This window comes from Lolium rigidum, chromosome 7, assembly GCF_022539505.1.
Source record: "Lolium rigidum isolate FL_2022 chromosome 7, APGP_CSIRO_Lrig_0.1, whole genome shotgun sequence".
NCBI lineage: Eukaryota > Viridiplantae > Streptophyta > Magnoliopsida > Poales > Poaceae > Lolium > Lolium rigidum.
In genome coordinates, this window is record NC_061514.1 from 52,640,928 (window position 1) to 52,656,375 (window position 15,448).

Below are 15,448 nucleotides of genomic sequence, written 5' to 3' on the forward strand. Positions count from 1 at the left end.
GGGGAAAACTTTTTAAACTGTTGTCCATTATTTAAACCCCCTTTTGCACTTTGAAATCAGCCCAACGAAGTCCCCCAACATCATCGCACGCAAACAACGCAAGAAATCAGCGCACGCGCGCGTGATCCGCACAGTATGAGCTTGTCGGCACCCTGCACAATCTTGTCAGCTCCCTGCAATAGCTTGTCGGCACCCTCCACGAGCTCCATGAGCCGCCACGAGCAGCTTCACCTCTAGCGGCCTTTCCTTCGCTCTGCTCACCGTCGGAGGGCCCGTCACGAGCAACTCCACCTTCGACCGCCATATGCCGCTTTGTTGTCGTCGGAGGGGCCGTCGTGACCACAAACAAGGGTCGTCATGAGCAGCTCCAACTCCGGCCGCCGCTCTACTCACCGTCACATGGGGCGCCTCGCGCTCGCCATCACTGCAACGAACATGGTTGACATAATTCTGTGGGTGTCGGTTTCTCCTAGGCGAGGGCTCCTCTCCGCTCCAGTTTCGTTATCACACTGCTTACACAAGTTCTAGTTGGCTTGTTTTTTTCTCTATGCATTTTTCCAAGATGATGACGGGCGGTGATGTCCCTAACTTTTGAAAAGGATGACCCATGAATGCTGGAGAAGGGAGTGCCTCCAAGAGGTGGGGAAGGACGGTGAGGGTGGGCTACTTTCATGAAAACGCTAGTCCAAGCCATTTCGCCAATGTCATCATGGAACCTGGATTAGACTTGCTTCCAGTTCTTGACGCCTTCCATCTCTATCTAGGACCCATCCTAAGGATAATCATCCTGAACACCAACATCTGCTGCTCCTTGATGGCTAGGCTGAAGGATTAGGATTAGAATTAAAGGTTGGGCTAAATTTACCATTGCTCGTGACATCAAGATTGGGTACGTCAATGTCTACAAGGTCACTATCTTCCACTACTCCATAACTAAGGTCAAAAAGTGTTGAGCACATCCAGCCCTCCAGCCATGATGGACGAGTGATTGTTGGTGGGAAATGCCGTGCAATGGTGGGAAATGCCGTGTCAGTTGGAAACAGGTCTGCAGACCAAAAGCGCTGGGGGGTCTAGGAGTGCACTGTATCAAGGCCTTCGGCACGGCACTGCGGCTGAGATGGATGTGGCAGAAATGGAAAAAGCCGGACAAACCTTGGGCCCATATGAAAATCCCTGCTTCTAAGAAAGACAAGGACCTGTTTGCTGCAGCAACTAAGATCACTTTGGGCGATGGCTCCAAGGCGTTATTCTGGTCAGATCGTTGGTTGCTGGACCAAGTCCCGGCTGAAATCGCTCCTGACATCTTCAAAATTTCAATTAGAAAGAACAGGACGGTTAAGGATGCTTTGTGCAATGAGAAGTGGCTACTTGACATACGTCACCACCTGGACACTCATCATCTGCCTCAGTTGTTCAGGCTTGCACAGCTTCTCGAGTCTATCCACCTTACTGATGTGCCGGATGATATTGCTTGGAAATTCGGGGGCAAGAACTTTTACACGGCCAGTTCAGCTTATAAGCTGCAATTCCTGGGTGCTATTGGATCGGATTTCAAGAGGATGATTTGGAAAGGATGGGCACCTGCAAGGTGCAAGTTCTTCATTTGGACACTCCTATTGGATCGCGTGCTTACGGCCGATAAGCTTCTACAGAGGGGATGGGAGAATGAGTATTTCTGCCCATTGTGCCGGAGAAACCTCGAAACAGCCTCTCATCTCTTCACCGAATGTCCCTTCTCTACAAAAATTTGGGACCATATGGCAAGGCATTTTGGTTTGGACGCCCTCAAAACTGAGAGGTGGGTGGGCAAAGACCTGTCATTACAAGAATGGTACATGAACTTGGTGAGTAGACACCCCAAGGCCCAGAGGTTGAGTATCTTCCCAGCATCAAACCTTATTTGCTGGGAAATCTGGAAAGAGCGGAACAGGCGCATTTTTGAAAAGAAGGAGCTCTCCCTGTCGAGTTTCATTGCTCATCTAAAGGATGAAGCGTGCGCTTGGAAGCTAGCAGGGGCACCGATTCCCCTTGTTGCTCAGTATGGAGGGATCCCCTTCGATCCGGGTTAATTACCTTGTATATAGCTTTCCTTTTTTCAAGGTTGGTCCTTTTTTGACCTCCTTCTTTGTATCCGCCTTTCCTCTATTGAAATGAAATAGCAGCTCTCCTGCTGTCATTCAAAAAAAAAAAAGTGATTGTTGGTGGTCATCTTTTGGCCACGTGTCGTTTGAACTCAGTTATATCGTCAGTATCATGAACTAAGTTCTACTATTAGGTGTCGTCTAAGTTAAGTTTGTGTTGGTGGTTAAATGGAAGTTGGTAATGTTGTGATGACGAAGCTATTGGCCAATAGCAATTATTTTAAGGGTCCACTATGCAATATGTCAGGAGAAATGCACTTTTGATCACAGGTGCATATGCTCCTGTCATCGGAAAAACATTTTAAAATATCAAAAAAAATTGCGGGTATATTCGATAGTCTATCCGGGAACACCGAGTTATGCGGAAAGCCGACATTTTTCTGTCCTACGAAAAAAGACAAAGAACTATCTTGCGAAAAGCTTATTTTTAGCACTAAAATTTGTCCTTTTAAACATAAAAACTTTGCGAACGCTGCCAAGTTTCGCGGAAAACCAACATTTTTTATCTTGTGTAAAAAAATATTTGTCTTGTCTTTTTTACACATGACATGGAAAACATCGTTTTTTTGTGAAAGGACTTTGCAAACATATAAAACATCAAGATGTATGCGTGACTTTTCTTCCGGAATTTTTTGATATCTTATAATACATTTATAATTCATTTCAATGACTAGAGCATATACTCCCGGTTACAAACATGTCATGTCGATATAAACCCATGTATGAACGATACCCTGAAAATTCCCTCATAATGTACTAATAACAGCACCAATCTCGACCTAAACTATGGGTTTGGTATGGCAGGTTGTGAAGCCGAGTGCAACCATGCATTTTCCACTTACGTTGGTTCGTACGTGCGCTCGGAGCAAGAGTTTTATTTTCAAAATCTAGTCGGTAACAGATTTTCTTGGTACTTACCGGTATGAGAAAATACAGGTCGTTATTTACTGAAATTATGATAATTTACTCAAAATTGACAAATTTTGATAAAGTCTAGATAAGTGTTAATGTTTTTTTTTTAAGTCTCGGCGGGTATTTAGATCGGTACTTTGGGTAACCGCTATTACCGATGGACAGCGGTATTTTTTCCGAGAACAAAAATATTGTGCCCCTTTGCCTTTGGGCTGCAGACCTGCAGTGACTGAGTAGCACTACCGACAAGAGTTGTCGTGTTAAACTGGTGAAGTACCTAGTCACTTTTTTCCATGCGTCTCAGCACGTTGCACCAGAACAGCATCAGTCTAGCCTCTAGCGTGCCGATTGTTCACAGGTTGGAAGAAGACAAAAACTCTGTTTATGAATTCTGAGATTCTGCAACAGCGCAATTTAGGATTTCTTTTTTCTTTTTCATACGTAGCAGCATCGACCGGCATAGCCGTCCATCCATGGCTTCCAACGCTTGACACAGGAAAATACGTGGTACTAGTAAGCAGAGAAAGACAGAGCTTAGCCGATTTTTTCAGGAAATCTTATCACTGTCATATGTGATCCGGCTAGGTAGCCAGAGCCTTTGCGGAGGAGTATTGGATTCCTTGCTGTCATCCGTCTTATCCAATTGACCCTTTTCCGGTGGTTCCGTCTCGTCTAGGAAAGAAATCATTAGAGCATCTTGTTCGTCTAGGCCTGATTTAGTGATCCGTGTGATGACGATGATCCTTCTTATCCATCTGAAGAAAGAATGCAGGTGAGAATTCAGAGACCAATAATTGAGAGTAGTGGCTTGCCCATGCCATCGAAAGGCTTCCTCGCCCGTACGACAACAGTCACCGGAGCTAGACGCCTAGACCTGGATCGGCATGGCGCAGCACAGGAGGGTGCCGCCAGTGAAGTAATTACGGAGCGATGAGGCAGACGGAAATCACGCTGACTTCAATAGACAAGGACGCATGCATCACAGTAGTAGTACGAAAAAGGAAGCGCAAAGGAGGGATGCCTTTTGACTTTGGTGCAGCGACGCGAGAGCTCTCTGCTCTTGTTTTTGCCTGATGATTATACACAGGCAGTAAATATTGATCGATCCCCCTCACAGCCAAATAACAGCGGCAGAAACGCGTTTAGGGTTCGGGAAATCGGAACCGGAGAACAGAAACCCTAAAACAGTACTGGATAAAGAAAGGTTGCTTTTTTTTTCTCATTTTCATTGCACAATTTACAAACATAGACAAGGAAATCTAAAACTAGATTCTGAGAAGCTAACCCTAAACGGCAGACCGTGCTTTGTGGAGTTCATCGGTGGAGCCTAGAAGATGTGAACTGTCGTCTCCGGAGGGGGGGGGCGTGGTGGTCGCACGAGGCCGTGCTGGATGGAGAGCCTCTCGGCGACCTCCTACTTCAGGTCGAGGCCCCCCTTCGCCTCCTCGTCACGACGCTTCCACACCGCGTCCGCGAGATTCGCCCTCGCCACCTCCTTTGCGTTGACGAAGGCCTGCCGCTAGGAACAACTTTTTGTTGAGGAGATCCCAAATAGGTTGGCACATTGTTATGGGAGAGAGAGCCTCGGGCACATGCCAGTCACGAGCGCCATGGTTTCATAGACGGCGTGGCTGGTGGCGCTGGAGCTCCCCGCATCCGCATCATTGGCCACGCGCCATGGCTCCATAAGCGGTGTGGGTGACGGCGATGTAGCTCCCTGTCTCTGCATTGTTGGCCCCACACAGGGCGTCGTGCCCACACACCATGGTTGCGCGGGTGGTGACGCTGTAGCTCCCCGCCTCTACATCATTAGCCCCACGCGAGGCATCGTGGCACGCGCCTGCACGCGTATTTCGTCGTTGCCGGGGAACCCGTCCTAATTTGAGGACGTCACCATCCGTCAGTAGAGGGCGCCACGGGCACACGCATGCTTCGACCGTCGAAGGTGATGACGTTTTGCCTCGCCTTTGTAGTCGCCTTGGCTGCTTCGTCCCCTCTCTCTCTCCTTCCTCCGACGGCGTCGTCGACTGGAGTGGAGGAGGGAGGGGAGGCCGACCTCCCTATTAGTCTAGGTTTTCCTTGCTTTACCCATGTGGAGAATGGCTTTATGCTAGTAGTTTGGGGTGGACCAGATCTTGGCAGCCGGATCTATGGTCTAGGGTTCTTCTTTCTTAGTGCCATGCTTCTCTGGTCGGAGCTGGTAGTGGAGGAGAAGACCACCGAGTCTTTTAATAAGGTTGTGTTCTGGTTCGGTTGCAGGTTTGGAGCTTTGTTTCGATTTCTTGATAGTCTTGACGTGGTGGCGAGGGGAGAGGAGGCAGTGGAGTTGTGGTCTTCTTCAGAAGGTGTTGGCCTTTGCTACGGTGGTGCGACGATTTTGAGCTCAACCACACGAGTTGTGTCCTCGCCGATCTTCGGTCGGCATGGCACCCTCTTTTTTCAACCTCCGACGAGGAGGCCTTTTACCGCTTCTGCTGCTGGAGCTCGGCGCTCCTTCGCCGCTAAGTGGTTCATCCCCAGTGGCTTGGAGGTGTCCGGTTCTTCGCCGGAAGAGAGCACTGAGCAACCTTCCCTTGTTTCTCAACGACGACGCCTTGAGGACGATGACGACCTGTGGTAGAGGCACCGAGGACTTGATTGCTTTTTTATCTTTCTTTTCTGCCACGTGTTTTGTCAATGAAGTACCACCGGGATTTTCTAGAGTGCAAAAAAAAAAAATTTGAGGCGCCATGAGTGAGTTTGGAGTCGCATGCAAATGAAATTGTTTTTTTGAGATGGCACGTGCAGTTTGTGGAGGGCTGGAGCCTGGAGGCGGAGCGACGGGAAACGTCTGCCCACTGGTGGCCCCATGGAGGACATGACATAATTACCTCGACGGACGACACTGTCACAGTCGACGCATGACGGGATCACGAGGACGACGGAGCAAAAGAAAAAAGAAAGGGAGCCTTGCCGCTTTCGCTGCCCTCCTCCGACTGCGCCCCCTAGTACTAGTGCTCGTGGTCGTCCCCTACCGGAGCCAGCCACCTCCTCGTCCTCGCCCTCGCGTGCGCCTCCTTCCCGGGCAGGTCTCCTCCTCTTCCAATCCCACCCATTCGGCGGCGACGAGCTCCATGGCCGCGGCGGCTGGGCGGTAACTGACTGGGTAAGTTCCTGCTCCACCTGACCGTTTCTTGGCGCGCGCAGTCCTTTTATTTTTAGTTTTTGCTGGCCTGTGTGCAGATTATACTAGTATATCTCAGATTAGTTGGTGCGAAATACTTCTTTTTTCCCCTTCCCCGACCAAATTTATCTAGTGTGGGGTTACTGCTTCGTGGGGGCTTACTGCTTTCGCTTTGTCTGCCAAGAAAATGTTCTTCGAGTTCGCATGCGATTCGCCTCCCGTGCTGCTTAGTTTGGTGATAATCTGTCTGTGCGAGGTTCTGGATCTGGATTTCTGAAACTCCGCGAAAGATATACATGCAGTACATACTCTTGGTGCATGCAGTCCCTGGCTGCATGTATGTGACTTTGTTCACGGAATCCAGCAGACTAGTTCCAGGGCTCAGTCCCTCTAAACTCGTTTGGTCTTCTGGCTAAGGAATCCATGGAAACGCCAGATTTTCGTATGCGAAAAACAAGAACAAGTATTGCACGCACAGTTCTTCGCTTCGCTTCCTTTTTTTTTTGTTGATGATTACTAATTAGTACTCGGAGATTTCTGTTGGAGAGATCCTTCAGCTAACAATCACCCTACCAAGTTCCTAGGTTGGGTTTTTGGTGAGATATATCCACTGCGATTTTCTATTTTTTTTAAGGTTAAACAAAGAGATTATTTGTTAAGCATAAGTATTAAAGTGTTAACAGTCAGTAGCAACAGTATGAGCAGCAAAAAAACAGCATAAGCAGCAACACTTTTCCCCCTCGAACAATGAGCAACAAGACTGGGGGCACGTGCAGTCCAGTAGTCCACACACCACTGCAATCAGCATCCTTCTGAATATTAGCCCTCCTGGTTAACGGTACTTTTTTCAACTGCTAAATTGGGAGTTTGTGTGGCTAGATCCGTTTGTGAAGGGGCTAGAGTTAACACTTCTATTAATAGCTGAATTTGAGGAATCAGGAGTGGATCTGACCTAATTCAGCTCATATTCTGCAAGTGCCTTTTATGTAGTGCTGCGCTCCCATAGCCTTTGTTGTGCCATCAAGCTTTCCTGGCAGAGCACTTCAGGCAGTGTCTCTTGTTACTTCAGTGAAGTACACTGATTGCTTGATTGCTAGTAACAAAAACATTTCCTTCACAAGAAGCTCCATGTGTCTATGTGTTTCATTTAGATGCTTATCATATTCCTTGCATGATTTAGGATGTTTTAGCCAAAGAGGACCTTCTGGATTGCACTACCCAAACGGAATCATGGTATGTGGACTTCACAATCTTCCCTTTTCGTTTGTATAACTATTCAGTGCTATTTGTCAAGCTTGCTTAATTCCTATTTCTTACCTACCTGCTAGGCTGGTAGCAAGAATGAGCCTGCCGAAGACGGGCTGCCTGATGGTTGGTCCAAAGAGTACAGGCCCAGAAAGGTTCGAGCTGGAGCTAGGGCCAGGAGGGACATGGTAAACTGTAGTTCCCTTGGTCAAATTGAGATTCTTTTTTAACCCATGCCTTAGATAATGGGCAATATATTCACGCATCAAGTTGATATGAACTATTTTGATGTCCAAATTTTCTTCGAGATTGAACAAAGAACAAGTGTCTAACTCCCCACATGCATTAGGATTTGTACAGTTCTTTTTAGTGTCTTTCCTTTTTCACTAGTAACACACTGGTCAATTTAATTTAGTGGTATACGTCGGTGATCCAGGGTTTCAGTGGCATTGTTATTTGCCCAGCTGTGTACTATATGAGCAATGCAGCGAAACCTGGATTCTTTATTCAACTTTGGACAAAAAATCATCGAGCCTTGGTCTTGTCATGGTATGCAGATGAACAACAAATGGAAAGATGTTACTTTGAACCTTATATAGATAGTGCCTTTTGACTGAATGAATTCACATTAACATGCCTGTTTAATTGAATGAATTCATGATAACATGCCTTAATGAGTACTTAGGGAATGAGTTCTAGGTAAATAGAAATTAACTGAAAGTAACTTCTTCTTTACTCTTGATTTGTTTTCTTACAATAGTGTTTGTGCTCTTACTTAGCCACAAGATGGTATGGTCAATTTATATGACATTGGCATCCTTTTGTTCATTTTCTATTTAATCTCTGTTTTGTATTTGTCACTGATCTAATCATTTGATCTCTACAGTTCTACATTGATCCTACCAATAGTTATGAATTTCGATCTCTGAAAGATGTTTACCGTCATCTCGAGTCTCAAGATGCCAGTAATTCTGCTGAGACACCAAACAAGAGAAAAGTTGAAGACCTGCAGATTTCAGAGAACCGATCTCATCATGTATGTTCTTTATAATGTGACATTTCTTATTTGACCCATGTCTAAATGTTCCTACCGCGCCACCCACCCAGCTCAAAGATCTTGTGTCAGCTAATTATTCATTGGTGAAGTAATAACAATGTGACATAAAAAGTATTTCAGGTAGTATAAAATTAGTTCTAAGATAATGCAAAAGTATTTCGTTTGCTGAAGTACACCAGTAAATGGATGGTTTCCTGATGCACATAAGAAATTGCGACTAAAATGCAACACACCCATTGAAATTATGGTATTTTAAAATATAAGAGAGAAGGGGCACGGAAATATTAAAATGCCGAAGAAATTTTGGTACGAAGTTGGGGATGGTTAAATTTTCCTATGCTGACCTTTAGCATCAGCATTGTAGTTGTCATTGAACTGCCGATGCCCTCAGATTTCTGTTATACTGCAGATGAGTGAATTCCAAGGATCTTTGTTTGTTACCTGTGTTTGTCTTTTCTATTTAGTTATTAGTGCAACATCTTATAACCTCTATTTTGAAATATACAGGCAGAAGGAACTTCAGATAACATACAAATGGATAGTGCTCGTGAGTCGAATCCAAAGAGTAGAGAGAATTCTGGAAACATGCCATTATCAGAACACGAGGGTGTCTCCCTAGGGAGGCTAACCGAGTTGGAGCTTCAGAAGGCAAGCGTGAACAATCAGTCTCTGAAGCATGAATCAACTGGGAGAGAAAAGGCAAATGTGGGGCCAAAATCCAAGGGAAAGAAACAACGAACTAAACCTGCGAAACAGGTTTCTACACCTCTTCGAGCGTCGCCTCGTTTAACTGCACTTAAAGTCAACCAGGAATTGAAACACAACCAGGAAGCCAGTAATGTGCTCAGAGATTCGCCTGTCAGCACACAGACAGATATTGCCGATCAGTTAAAACCAACAAAGCTGGTCAAAAATCCTAAATCAAAGACTATACCCTCTTTACCTCCTTGGAAGAAAGATGGAGCACATATCGCAAGTGCTTCTGAACATCCTGGAGATAAGTATCCTTCAGCTCATGAACAGATACCAGGAACATCTGTTGCATGCTCTATAACAGATGTTAGATACCAAAATGCGCCTTCTGAGTTACATGTTCCACCACGACAGACTGGGCTCTTTGAAACAGCTGATGATATGCCTGGTTCCTCCTTATCGTCGCTGCTGCGAGGTATCTTGTCAGATCCATGCCTTGAGTTTGCATTCAAGACTCTTACAGGTGATATCCCTGTTCCTGACAACAATCTAGCTGATGCAAACTACTTCATTCCACCACCCGACTTGACCAGAGGGGATCCATGCCTTGAGTTTGCATTCAAGACTCTTACAGGTGAGATCCCTGTTCTTGACAACAATCTAGCCGTCGCAAACTACTTGATTCCACCACAGAACTTGAACAAAGGGGCAGCGTCGAATTGTTCTTCTTCCACTTATGATGGGAAGAACCATGCGCAAGTAGACCATGTCAGGCTGCCAATGCCTAGGCAATCAGATAATCTCTACAGCAGTGGTTGGTTCCCTCCCCAATGAACTCCACCGAGGTATATGCGGCAACTGCTGAAATGCAAATAATAAAAAGTCCTTAGTTTGGGTCATAGGTAGGCTTCTTATCTTAGTGCTCGTCACCGTTAGGTACCTCGACAAGGATGCATGTTGTAAGAAAGATTGTACCTTGTTGTGACTAGTAATGGATCGATCCATATCATCATATGCTAGACTTGATAGACCTTTTGGGTAGTAAGCTGACCAATAACTCCGTTCATCGTGTGGTTAGCAGATAGCGATGCCGGCAGCATTGTGGCACCCCCTTTTATTTTCGTGGCTGGGGTTCACTCTGTCTGCATGTAAGACATTTGATCTGAACTGGACTAAGTTCTGCCTGAATTTAGCTTCTGTTTTACTATCCCTGGTCGAATCTCTCTTTTGATGGAGTGTCAAATGTTGTTGTGATGTACCACTCTCTTCATTGATTCTTGAAGTACATCAGTGTGGCTGGCAGTAGCACCTTGTATTTTGTTTTGCCATGTACACTGTGGTTGGGTAATAATCGAACTTGCTTGCAACAGTTGTTGGGATGGCGATGCATTGGATGCCATGGAAGTACAGATCAATGGTCTAATCTGTGCCTGTGGTCCTCTGAACTATTCCAGGACCAGTAATCAGACATCAAAAGAAGTTGAGAGGTCCACACAGACACAAACACTACCTTGCACTGTGACTGAGGCTAGAGGTCAAAGTTTTTCCATGCAAATTAAATCTGATCCGATCTTCATCACTTGTCAATCTTTAATTGGGAGATGATCTTGTGATAATGCAGAACTGTCTACTGGCACTTTTATCATCTATACAGGTACTCAAGTGTGCCTTATCTGCTTATAAGTTAACAGATAGTGCAAACAATGCTGACAAGGCTTCCAAATGGGGGTATGCATGTTAAAAATTAGTGTATGATTGCTAGTTGCCCACTCAAGCTGCAGCTCCTATAATAGGTTAGAGAATCCGAGCCTAACACTCTATGATCCTGGTATCCATGCTATCTCATGATGAGATGCACCTTTGAAAAGAATAGTAATGTGCTAATCAACAGCACTAAGAAAGCATATTCCTTTTTTTTTCCTTTTTTTTTCAGGTAGCAAGCATATTCTTCGCTTGGATATGTTATAGACTTGCAGTACATTGCCTGTGTGGTGCCTCCAAACCCATGGGATTTTGCCATCAACTAGGCATTTCTTTGTTATTTGCGTGCTTTGCTGTAGTTGAGCTGTCCATATTGCGTCGTGAGTTTCTTATTATTTTCTTTGCTGGTAGAAAATATTTTCCTGACTTTTTAGTACACTGACGACATGACTTTTTTTGACTTTTGTTCTGTGAGGAAATATTTTCCTTGGTATGAGAAACTTGTAATGTGCATAATTGTCCCCAGTTCACAACTTTGAGGCAAGAAAATGTACTGGTCACCTCCAGGCAATTGCAGAGATATCCAGGAAAGCCAGTTTCCGGCTCTCCTCAAAATTCATGTGGGCGTAGAGGTGTCAAAATGATAAAAAAAATCTTTGGTAAAGTTAAAATTGAAAAGTCTAGCAATATTTTGCATATTGATCTACCTATCTAAGCAAATTCAGCTTGTTTTGGTTAAAGGCTTAATGCCCATCTACACATCCATTCATTCCTTTCCAAAAACCATCAGCTTAATTGCGAAGAGTACGTGAGTGTTTCTAGTTCGGATGTCAGGTTCCGTTGCAGCTAGAGGGTTAGCTAATTAGCTTGCATGACAACGACTTGAGACCTGTGAACATAATTTGATGATGATGAATAGTGCTAAAGCAGATGCTGGCCGTAGCAGCGAAAAGAAACCAACACCTACTATCGTTGATAAGGCCGACGCATTTGGTGTTTCCCCAGTCCATTACTAAAAGAAACCAGCACCAACTATGGTTGATAACTCATTGGAATCTTTTCTTCAGATTCGTTGCACACTGTTAGAGAAAAGATGATTTGCACACAATGGAATAGGAATCCATCAAATTTGTGCTATTATGATTGATTCTTTAATTTGTGTCTAGCTAGTTAGTGCTAAATACTTTCTTCTCCATCTATTCTAATGAATAAGACGTAAAACAACCAACGATCTTTAAGCTTGACCGATTGTCATAGAGAAAATATAAACATTAATGATACCAAATCAATATTAATAGATTCACCATAGTAACATATTTTTTCCTATATATTTAGTCAAACTTAGTAAGCTTTTTGACTAAATTTATACGTTTTATTTATCAAAACAGATGTAGTATTTTTTGGGCATCTCGTCATGTAGCTGACAGTTTTATCAATTATTGTCTATTGTTCTTCTTCTCTGAACGTCAAGGGCGTTAAGGGGGATTTCGCCAAAACCTCATTTCCTGTCCATTTGGAGATTTCTATTTTTGAAGTAGAAACCCTTCGACACATGCACCACTTTGAAACTAGTAAGAGAAAACATAGTTAGTTATTATCAATTCCTCTGATTTTTTCGAAGGGATTCCAAAGGTGAAGGACTTCATGTGCCAATGCTTGCGTGCTTGCAGGGCAACTTATCATGCCAATTTAACCTTTTGTTTTCCAGCCTGACCACCGTGCGGCCCGTGTCAGGTGCCTGATCATCTTACCATTCATTTCTGCACCGCACTCGCACTACAGCCCGGCCGGTTGGTGCATGCGGTTGCATCTACTCCTACCGTCCACTCGACAGAAACCAAAATTGGAAATACACCTTTTCCAGACGTCGATGTGATTGCGATGCATGGTCATCTTCTCCCATCGAGCGACGCATCACCAAACTGTTGGTTGATGATATATATAAACGGTTCAAATTTTCACATCATGCATTTTGGATTTGGTCTGCTTGCTAATGCTACCCATCTCTTGAGTGAGGTGCACGCCCAAGAAAAATGCCGCATCATATGTACATGCAGGTAGTGACAGAAAAAGAATCTAGAGAGAGAGAGAGAGCAAAAAAGATCTAGAGAGAGAAGGCTGTAAAAGCTAGGCTGCCTATTGGTAGCGGATCCTGCAACCAGAGATAGAAAATCATGGTGGCACCTTTCTTTGGGCAGAAAGACAACCTAACTTGGAATTCAAGCCTTTGTTCGATCCATCAGGTTGTCCTGTCGGTGATCCGTCTGTCCTGTCAGTTTTCTCTAGTTGCATCCATTAATCCAACCGATTTAATTAATTATGCGGTGTTTATATTGAGTTTTAATTATGCACCAACTAGACTAGTGAAAACGCTCACGGAGCAAAGAAATTGCCACTGGGATCATATGGAAATACTATTATCACAAGAAGCGAAAAAAACACTTTAGAACTCGAGCTACATGGAGCTTGGTTTTTTCTAAAAATTGGAAAAAACACAGAGTTTCAAAGAAAACATGGAAGAAATTTCTAGATGTAGATATTGATGTACCCTATCAACACACAATATGTCAACCCGGAATGACTTATTTGATGGGCTTAACAGAAATGATAAAATCAGAGAACAAACCTGAGGTTGGGTGGTTAGGTGGGTGGTTGTACCCCAGCCCACCAGAGATCAAACCCCAGGTTTGACATCTGTGTGTCTCATAAAGGAGAAATATTCATTCAGTGGGAGGCGACGTTCCCGTCGACAATGAAGACGCATATGGTGACTTCGTCAGATCCAATCCGCTAGCTCAGTCTTCCGGTGATGCTCATAGGGGTAGGGTGTGCGTGTGTGCCTTCATAGGGGTGAGTGTATGCGCGTGTATGTGAGCGTATGCGTTTATACTGTGTTTCTCAACAAAAAAATGATAACATCTGACAAAATTCGGAGGATTAAATATTTCAATTGTTCACTACTTTTGATGCCGCCATTTTTGTGCAGCCTAAAATACGGGATATTTCGCATTAAGAGTTTTCAAGTTGATAGAGCGCGTAATTTTCTATATCTAGAATTTTGGTTGAAATTTTTTGGAACTTGAAAATATTATTTTTGATGGTTAAAAAAAGAATCATGGGTAGCCTGAGCTTTAAACCTCACTCGCTATAAGAAGTGACTATGAACTTCTTGTGAAATTATATTTTGGAGATATATGTCTTGTTAATTAATTATCATTCAGAAGCTTAAGATAAGGTGCCCTACCCCGCTAACCAGATAATGTACTCAACTATACAATACTGTTGGGCAGTGATGAGGTTATGCCTCCTTCCGTCGAGGAAGTGAAGCATGTGGTTCCTTTTAGTGATGGGGCTGCTAAGTCAGATTTGCTGGCGACGGGGCCTGGAGGTGTCGTCGCTCGAGAGGTTTGCGATTTTCTCGCTACCTTGACTGCTACCCAAGGTTTTGGGTCCCGAATGAAAAAAAATCCCGAGGGGGGTCGGGATTGCCGGTTACCGCGGTAACCGGAAAATCCCGACCGGTTACCGGACGAATTCGAAAATCAAAATTTGAATTCAAATTCCTCGACAGACAATTTACGGAGGAATTTTGTTAAAATTCAAAAATTTCAGAAAAAGTCAAAAAATTCGGGATTTTTTGGCCGGTATACCGGTTTCCCGAGGGGGGTCGGGAAGTCCGGTTCCCGCCCGGTAACCAGAAATCCCGCCCGGTAACCAAATCCCTGCTGCTACCTACCATGCTCTGCAGTTGATTGATGGGTGCCCCCAATATCATGGCATGCCTTTGTCGGCGCTTCGTGTCATCTTGTAGTCCTCTATGTTGACTAGTGTGGGTGTAGCCGTGTTGTTTGGATCTTTGTTAGGCTTCGTTGTGAGTGTGGGCGTGAGTTTTGTGTAGTCTTGGCAATGTTGTTGTTGGTTTTTGCCCGGTTTTCTCCTAAAAACTGGGCACCCTCTTCTTAATTAATGGATGAGGCAAAGTTTTTGCCTCCGTTTTAAAAAAAAAAAAAACTATACAGTACTGTTGTAGTATCTGAGATTGCAATACTGCAACATGTTTCCCTGTTCTTCGTATGCATTGATATGCATGCCAATTAATTCACTGTGGCCCATGACAGCATGAATGCAAAGCAAGTGTAACACTTTATCAACTGCCAGAGGTAGGTCTGGTGCTGGTGGTACGTCATGAATGAATTTGAAGCTGGACGCACTAGCCACTCTTGTACAGAGACCATTTCTCATATGGCAAGAACACATGTACTGTATAGCTAGGCTTATTTCCCAGGTGCTAGAAACAATGTACTACTACCTACATTTCAAATTAACTGACACTGCTTTATCTAGATAAAAGTGTATCTAAATATATTTTATTATATAAACAAAGCTATGTTAATTATGAAAAGGAAAGAATACTAAAAATCACATGCATGACCAACCCCAAAATGGAACAAGCGGCAAAGACTGTAGTGAACAACAATTTGCACCGAACATAGTATAGATTTATTTGGCTTGATGATCAAGTCCCCGGTTGGTAAT

The 15,448-nt window shown here is 44.2% G+C and overlaps 1 protein-coding gene across 1 annotated transcript; it reads left to right on the forward strand.

The window, feature by feature from the left end:
• Nucleotides 1-7,339: 7,339 nt before the first annotated feature.
• LOC124675184 lies at nt 7,340-10,482 on the forward strand. The gene is made up of 4 exons (XM_047211252.1): nt 7,340-7,449; nt 7,545-7,649; nt 8,348-8,497; nt 9,026-10,482. The coding sequence occupies exons 1-4, from the start codon at nt 7,345-7,347 to the stop codon at nt 10,043-10,045; spliced, it is 1,380 nt and encodes a 459-aa protein (XP_047067208.1). The 5' UTR covers nt 7,340-7,344; the 3' UTR covers nt 10,046-10,482.
• The last annotated feature ends 4,966 nt before the right edge of the window (nt 10,483-15,448 follow it).

What these genes read in the sequence shown, in the direction of transcription:
- LOC124675184 (XM_047211252.1), top strand. Translation starts at nt 7,345, where the DNA reads ATGTGTCTATGTGTTTCATTTAGATGCTTATCATATTCCTTGCATGAT. An exon ending in CTAGGGCCAGGAGGGACATG is followed by an intron (nt 7,650 to 8,347) that starts GTAAACTGTAGT and finishes TGATCTCTACAG; the next exon opens with TTCTACATTGATCCTACCAA. An exon ending in CAGAGAACCGATCTCATCAT is followed by an intron (nt 8,498 to 9,025) that starts GTATGTTCTTTA and finishes TGAAATATACAG; the next exon opens with GCAGAAGGAACTTCAGATAA.